Genomic DNA, 8,546 nt, shown 5'->3' with positions numbered 1-8,546 from the left:
AACCCAAACAAATAGATATTTAACAAAACATTTTGGCCAGGATTAAATGAAGTATTACTGGCTTTAAGTTATTAATTGGTCTGCAGGTGTGTATGCTTGGATTCGCCTGCTGTTGATTAAATTGTGTTTTTTTAATCACAAACAATAGTTAATCTGCACCAACTGGAACAGCTGTTAGAGAGAGAAGACGGATACTGTTCACAGATCATGATAGACAAAGAAAGGTCTGATATAAATGTTGCTCTCTCTTAATATTCTCTGGGGAGGTTTGTGATGAATAGAAAAGCACAAAACCATGATGGTTGCAGAATGCATCAAACACAACAGTAAACAGAATGCACTATAGTGTGTAAGAATGAGACATTTATAATCATCCATCTTCCGCCTGACTTTCATTTCAAATCATTTTAGTCTTCAAAGTTGTAAAGTTCAGCTGAAATCAGTGTGTAGTTTAGTTGTTTTTAACACTTATGACATGAATGATAAGTGAGTCACTTTCTAGAAAATGTTCTTTTAAACGTATATTGCAGTTTAGGGCTAAATTGAATCGCTTTATTTTTAGTCATATTGCTGGAAATGCCAATAATGTAACTCCACTCAGAGTCCCTCCCTATTGTCCTCCTTTCACAGGAAATATAAGAAAATATGCAATAAAACAATTTCAGAACTTTTAAGTTATTATTAAGGCCTCTCCTCTCCTGCATGACCTCCAGACATACACAACCTGACTTTGCCCTTCTCTATTGTAAAGCTTTTTTAATGTGTATACAAAAAAACTGTCCCAGGCAGTGTCATCCTCAAGCTGATTGGGACTCCATTCATAATTGATCCCTAATGGAATATTAAATGAGTCCATGTGTTTCATTCTTTATCTCCTCGTCCAGGCCTGTTTATCTCTACTCATCTATACTGCATAACTATAAAAACAACCCAGACTCAATCAGTTGGACGCTATTTACAGTCACCAAAGGCTGATGGTTCAAAAGATTGAAGTATACATACTTAATGAGCACCTCTTGATGAAGAGAAGACTTAAACGTGTGTTTAATCAACATGTCAGGTTTTTTTTATCTAATGCTACGTTTTCACACACTTTTTTCTAATAGAGTGTGGATTTTTTTTTTTCATGCCTGTAAAGTCACCTACACAAAACGCAAATCAACTTTTTAAAAAACATTTACGTTTGGGCTTTTTGCCTATACTGTATAGAACAGTGGAGAGAGTAGGAAATCATGAGATCAGAGAGAATGGCTAACGACACGCTGGAAGGGAGCAGCAGGCCAGACTCAAACCGTACATGCTGTCCGTACTTAACGCTTGGCCTTCTGCGCCCCAAACTCTTAAAGACCTCATTAATTCTAAAAGTGTTATTATTATTTTGAAACATGCTTGGATTTAATGACCAATTTGATCACATTCCACTTAAAAAGACTTTTTGAAAACAGAGTTCTGCACATGCATTAGCAATACAATATTTTTCTTTGAGTAAGTCTGCTCTCTGTTGGGACTAGACCATAATATGTGCTACAAGCGCATATTTTACTCACTGAACTATACAAGAACAAATAACAGCAACAAATTCTAAATGTGGTACAAAACAGCCCCGAGCCAATGTAGCGAGCCTGGTTATTAATGGCATTTGCAACCTGTGTTTTTCTGTCACACACACACACACACACACACACACACACACACACACACACACACACACACACATAAATATATACAGTATAATATGTGGCTTATTTTCTGGTTAGTGAAATTCAGTTAGCAGTGCTTCACTGCACTGGCTTATATAATTAGTGGCCCATGGATTCAGGGGATAAACTGGGTTGGAATGAGAGGCTAAAAGGGAAGAAACAGAGAAATAGATAACACATGGTTAATTGTGTGTAACAGACAGATTCAGAGACCAAATCTCTACCAGCCAGGCAACGCTGCATGTTGCCTCGTTCGCCCGTCTCAGCAGCAACGCTGCAGGTTTGACCTTTATTTTTCGGACTAATTTAGTATTGATTGGTGGGAACTTCTTCTGCTGCTATGGGCACTGGCACTCACCAGTTGTTTGTTCCTCTAGCTGTCTTTGTGCTACAACCATCTTGGCACAGACTGTGTGCCCTTGGGCAGTGTTTGACCTTAGACTTAACAATGATGTTGATCCATTTCTTCCCATCACCCTGTCTTTCTCAAAAAGTCAAATTCTAGGGGCGAGATACTTGAGTTGCTCTCTGAGCATAACGGAAGGTTTCTACAAAAGTGGCAGAAATATAACATTTCCTTCCTCCAGATTTTTTTTAAACAGAGCTGGTATTTATTTGCAGCCCTAGGAGAACTTCAACTATAACAGCTGGTTAGTTGGTATATAGAAAGATATCTGGTGGTTGTCTTTGTTCATGTGGTTTAAGAGTGGTGATCTTATTGTGTTTGTGCTCTTTGAACCATCAACATGTAAATCGAAACAACGTCCTCTGCAAGACTAAACAAGTAAAACCCAATGTGCAATTAGAAAATACTAAACAACATTTTTCATATTTTGCTGGCTTTGACTCACATTATGCTCTCTTTATTTGTTTGTTGCTGTCACATGATATATGACCAAAAACTCAAGGTCTATTGAGACATTGCATCTGGCATGGGATTGTTGCATTTACTTGCACATTGACCCGATGCTGCATTTTAGACATATCAAAGGGCGAAATCTGAACTGCAGTCTTGTCACATCTGACAAGTTGACATGTCTGTTGTTTTTAACACTTGCAAATGCTTAGCAACCTTTTGCTGATATTTGTGGATGGTTTTTACATTTACAATACAGCATATACGGGCAAAAAATCAATTAGAGATTTAGTCAAACAGACTACCTGAGAACTCATCTTTGTAATACCATATTTCTGTCTCCATCCATTTCTCCCAATCCCACACTTCTCTGATACTGACGAACAGTTTCTGCTTTCTTCCTTGTCAATAGGCGCCATCTTTGACGAGTCGGCACGGAAAGATGACGAGGTGTTTCGCCTTGCTGTGGCCGATCTCAATCTGAACAATGAGATCTTGGAGACGGAGAAGATCACCATCTCTGTGGAGTTCGTCGACGGGAACAACCCCTTCCAGGCGGTTCAAGAAGGTAGGGTAATAACAAGACTCGATTCTCTTGGAGTTCAATAGGGCCTTGCAGGTGTATCAACTTCAAATCTCAAAATTTGCTATGACATGAAGCATAATCAAAAGAGGACATCAACTCGCTTTTGGGCTTTGTTTGTTCTTGTACAACACGTGTTCCGGGTCAGACTCAGATTCAAAGCTGTTTTCACGTTAAGAAATGTCTTTTCTGCAAACAAATAGGCATGGAAACTTCAAAGTGATAACAGATAAGATGCAAATAATTGAAATGTGTACAATACACAGTGCCTCAAAGGAAAGCCTTGATCTGACTTCAAGGCAAAAAGAAATCCCATCCGCAAAACACTTTCTTGCATGTTCATTCGATATATTGAAAGGAGTTAGGTTCAGAGACTTAAGTCATATAAAACCACAGAATTTAAAAACAGCACCAAATCTTCCACTGTCTTTCATGTTTTCCAGTTTTTCATGCATGGCTTGTTTGCCCTTTTAGCTGACCTGCATCAGAAAGTCAACTGAGGAAGTGGCAGGATTTCATTTATTCCCCTTCCACTTTTATTTTTATGTTGATGCAGTCGGCCAGCTTATTTCATGCAAATGTAGTTTGGATGAGAAATTGTTCCCTGAACATTATGTATAGTTCTCACATAGTGATTCACTAGTTTACACAAGTCATTTTTATTCCCACGAACATAGATTAGCATATAAATGCCTGTCAAAAAGGCTCCTAAACCGAAGCAGATTCAAAAGCAAATATAACAGTCCTCAGTTGAAATAGAGCATTGAATATGAAAGAATCCTTTGTAACAAGCTGTCAAACGGTCTTTTATTAATGCCCTCTTGATACAAATTCTAATTTATTTCTTATGTATCTTGTTAGAGTTCGTCAAACACTCAGGTTTGGAAGTACATAGTACACATACAATGTCATTTCTCTCAGTTTAACTAATGAGGTCAGTGTAGCTGATTACAAAAGCCTTTCATGTTCATTCAGGAAGTCCAGGCGGCAGGCGCTCACTCTGTTGGGACTTGGGTTGGGGATCAGATGGATGCTTGTTAAAGTCCCGGTGTGGACCAGAGTCTGGAAGTTGGTCTAGTTGCTAGAGTGGGTCTCCAAAGCACTGTGCCTTGCTCAAGTGCCCTTGAGCAAGGCACCTAACCCCCAACTCACTGTGTGAAAAGCAGAAGAAGAATGTAAACCAGAATTTCCCCAAAGGACTTAATAAAATGTGTAAAAAAAAACAAACCCTGAATAAAGCACAATTACCAGATACATGCTAACAGTTCATACCAACCACCTACATGCATTTATATCTGCAAGAGTGCAGTCACAAAACAGTCGACATTTAAAAAGTCTATACCTATAATGGAATTCAAACGTGACTTTACATGAATGAAGATGACATTAAAATGTGAATGAAAATATCTAGGAGGTAGGCCTGAGTGTGTGGGTGGCTTCCTGTCCTTACAACTCTCTGGTTTAAGTGCTGAACGTCAAGCTCAAACACTGCAAGTATCACAACATCCAACAAAGAAACATGCAGTCACAGAAAACACATTTATACCAATCTGTGATGTTCCAAAGCGTGTCAAATATGTGAAAGACTGAATCTCTGAACATTTTCTAATTCAAAGAATTCTGTGGTAAAGTTGTTTAAAGAGAAGCTTTTGTACTTTTTAACAATAAATATTGGAAGTGGATGTATTACCTTGAGCGACTTTTAATCTTGCAGTTTTGGTATCTTTAATGATTTGAATACGGAAATATTCAAAATTATAATGTGCCCTTTAAAAGGAATTACATAAAAAGAACTAATGCAAGAAACTGTTTCAGATGTGGAAATGAGTCGGTCCCAACAAAGCGCCTCTCTAGATCTCATGCATCGGCTGTCCGTATGGCTTAGAATCTACCATCAGGAAAGCACATTGTGTTGGATTTGAGTTTTTCAGGGAGCAGATAGTACTTTGGCACAATGTAAAGTGGGAGGAAAAACTGATCATCGGCCAGATATACATATGTGTGTATGTGTGCATGTCTTTGTCTGTGAGCCTTTGGGACTGGCTGGGTGCCTTTTGGATCCACTAAGTGAACTATTTCAGAAAATAATGAAAGGAGGAAAATCAGAGACAAATGCAGCAATTACTTGTTGCTCTTTCACATAGAGTATGCAGATTCTTTATGTTCCTGCTGTTTGATTGTCTTCCTTAAATCTGCATGCTTCCACTAAAACGATCTCATTTTATAGAAACTAAACACAAAAAAACACATTCAGCATGTAATGAGATACGTTCTATTGATCTTGATCTATTAGATACTGTGGCATGCCAATGACCTGTTCAACCTTCTCTATAAAACTATGATTGGCTGGACACCAGATTAATGTAAAAAGCTAATTGTCATACTGTCTCACTTCTACTGAGCCACTTCTAAGACACAGAGTCAGGTGCTGCTTTTCACTGCACTGCAGCCGAAACTGCAGAGCAAACAGACATTTGTTTTCTCAGAATAAAATTCCTGCTGAAGACAACTATGCAGGATTAGATTAAATGCTGCACGTTCCTAAAACAAACTTTATGTAACCTGAAAAGTGTGTTCTTCTTTGCAGGATTGTTTCTTCCTCATCTGATAAATCAAACAAATACAAAGTCTGCGTAATCATTATCACCAATGCACACTGACTGTTGACTGTTGACTGTTGACTGTTCAATAATATGGACAAAGGGTCTCCATCTCCTGCTGTTGTTAAGAGAAGTGAAGCCAACATAACCCTTTGAGAGGCGCTGATATATTATTGCACACCCAACAAGCAGAAGCAGAAACTTTTATAGTAAGTTTGGTTGCATGGTTATTTTTCGTTATTTTTTTTCTCAGCCGTCCACTGCTCTGGTCATCTGGTTGAGAACGTTGCCATGAGTCGCATTTGTCAACAGAGTTGTTGCTCATAACACTTAAAAACAAATTAAAATGAAACTACTCAAAAAAGTAACACTTGGACTTAAATCAGCTTGATTAAAAACTACCACGATAGAACCCAGTTTTGACAAAAATGTGTTTGACATGCGTCGTAACTTGATAATTTGATCCATGTCCTGTGTTAACATTCGGGGGTCGGGTTTATGACCACTTGTTCTGCCAGTCAGCATTTAGAGCTCTGAATATTTTGGCTTCACCCCAGGCGATTGTTTTTCTGTCCATCCTTATAGTCTATGGTGAATCAGTACACAAACATCTTTGGTTGAAGGACTCTAAGGGGGAGCACAGACTGCATCTCTGAGCTTGTTTGCATTTCAGTCAAACAGCCATCCGGCTTCCTGCCTCCAGCTAACAATGGTGGCCAAATTGTAAGTGTATCTCTTTGCAGAGATTAGCTCAGAGGACCTCTTGTGTATGGCTGTTTTGTTTGTGTTCTTCTAAGAACCTTGTCAAAGCTTTTCCTTTGATACAAGTGCTGTGCAGTGTTGTTTGGTAGTCAGGCTGTAATTCTTTGATGTCTCCACATGAGCAGCTTTATTATCTGGGCTGTGTGTGCAGACTGAATGTATGTGCGTGCTTCTTCCTGTTTTATTTCAGGTTGCAGCTAACACCTGATGTGTCTCATTTGGAGAGTCATCTCTGTGTGATATTTAATGTGATTTAGTGATGGTGAGTGAGGGGAGATGCGACATCACAGCAGGAGGCATACAACCAGTGGTATTGTGTCTTTAAAGCGGTCTCTTCCTTTGTCTTCCATTTCCTTGTGTTTCAAGGTTTTCCTTTTAGATTTTTTTTTTCTCTTTAACTTCTTGTTTGTAAGTTTCAGTTCAGCGAATCATTTTCTTGCTTATTGTGCACATTCTTTTCCAGCAATCTCATCCATCACATTCATAAATACAGACATGGTTACTGCTTGGAGCTGGCAGATTCACCACTGTCTGCTACTGTTGGCTGCCATAAAAGCTCATAAGTGGAATCAAAGTTATTTTTTCAATAGCAGACAGTATCTATTGGCAGCACAAGATTTATAAAGGAAGATGAAATATCAATTTATTTTCGTCAAGCTGTTTTTTTCAATGACAAACTGGCTTTGCCTCTTACTTTTTTATGTTTCTCATCCCCAGCTGATTAATCTCCTTCAGTCTGTTTACGGTTCGGTCCAATTTTGTGGGAGGGTCAATGGATACTCCTCTCTCCTTTTTGTGTGTCTGGTACTGAGGAGAGCGCCTGACCCATTTCCCCGCCAGTCCTCCTGCCGGTCGTCTGTTGGGCCGTCTGTTTGTGTAGTTAGCTGGCTGATGAATTGACCGCCTGTCTCCCTATCTGCCTGTCTATCTGTGTATTTGTCTACTTAACTGGTAACTTGGCTGAAAAATCCATTGGCTTTGTCACTTGTCTGTCTTTCATATTTTATGATTCGAGTGCCTCAGATAGATCTATCTGCAGTTTCTATATTCCAGGAAGAAATTGACCTAATTATTTCAAATAATATTCCCAAATCTGCTGCTCTTCTGTGCACCATTGTTGATATTTATGCACATTATGAAACAAAAGCATTTGTTATACTTAGTTACAAAAAATCCAAATTCTCCAGTAATTTAGTTCATCAAAGAATGGCTATGGCTAGTCATTTGCAAACAATCAGAAGCTGTTGCATTAACTGTATGGCCTCTGTGAAAACGACATTCATGGACATGAAAGCGTAAAGCTGTAATTTGTGCCTCACCTTTCATTTATTTTGGAGCCGACAGTTCATGTTTAATTGGCTCCTGATTTACTACGGTAGAAGCTCATTATGTAATTAGCACCTCAGACAGTCGACATAACCTCAGCTTTGTATCATTAAAAACCTGGTAGTCATTTTGAATGGTCGTGCATCCCACCTTCATTTTCCCCTGACACAGACAGCTCCGTATTTCTTGTCTGAAAAGGAGCCTCTGATGATGCAAAAGTCATCATCTTGTGTCTTTAGAGGCTGCTATGGTTAGAAGTGGTTCCTCGTGTTTTTGACCCACCAAAGCTACAGAACTAATAATACAGATCAGTGGGTGGAACCTCACTCCAAAAATCTAAAAGCAACGTCTACCATCTTGCTAGGAAGCTATGCTAGCAGGCTCTGTGGAGAAAGCAACCGAGAGGAACTTTAAAACGATACAGATGAAGCGGATTTTAAAGGTGCTCGAATCGCATGTTCGTTGCTATCTCCACGAGCTGCTATAAAGTGACAAGCAGTTGAGGCTGATGGAGGAACAGGAGGCGGCTGCTGCCAACAGGCAAGTCCTGTGCCTGCAGCTGCTGAGGCACAGGACCTGCTCGAGCTGTGGCAGATTGGCAGTATCGGTGCTCTCACTGTTTGCCTCCTTTTCACAACACAGTTTGTCCAATCAGACAATTATGGAAAATTACAAAGCAGTCGCTGAGTTAGAGTTTAGCTCCTCATGTGTCCAGCATC

The 8,546-nt window shown here is 39.3% G+C and overlaps 1 protein-coding gene across 4 annotated transcripts in view; it reads left to right on the top strand.

The window, feature by feature from the left end:
* grid2 (glutamate receptor, ionotropic, delta 2) overlaps positions 1 to 8,546 on the top strand; it is a 475,776-nt gene that overhangs the window by 79,947 nt on the left and 387,283 nt on the right. For all 4 annotated transcript variants that reach the window (XR_013781008.1, XM_079365815.1, XM_079365816.1 and 1 more), the window contains exon 2: positions 2,969 to 3,124. Coding sequence is in view for 3 of the 4 variants with exons in the window: in XM_079365815.1 (XP_079221941.1) it covers positions 2,969 to 3,124 (156 nt within the window). In the remaining variant the exon portion in view is untranslated. The remainder of the gene's footprint in view (positions 1 to 2,968; positions 3,125 to 8,546) is intronic.

The sequence above is a fragment of the Symphodus melops genome (assembly GCF_947650265.1).
Source record: "Symphodus melops genome assembly, chromosome: 1".
NCBI lineage: Eukaryota > Metazoa > Chordata > Actinopteri > Labriformes > Labridae > Symphodus > Symphodus melops.
Note: the sequence above shows the minus strand (reverse complement) of the source record. Positions and strands in the feature narration are given on the sequence as shown.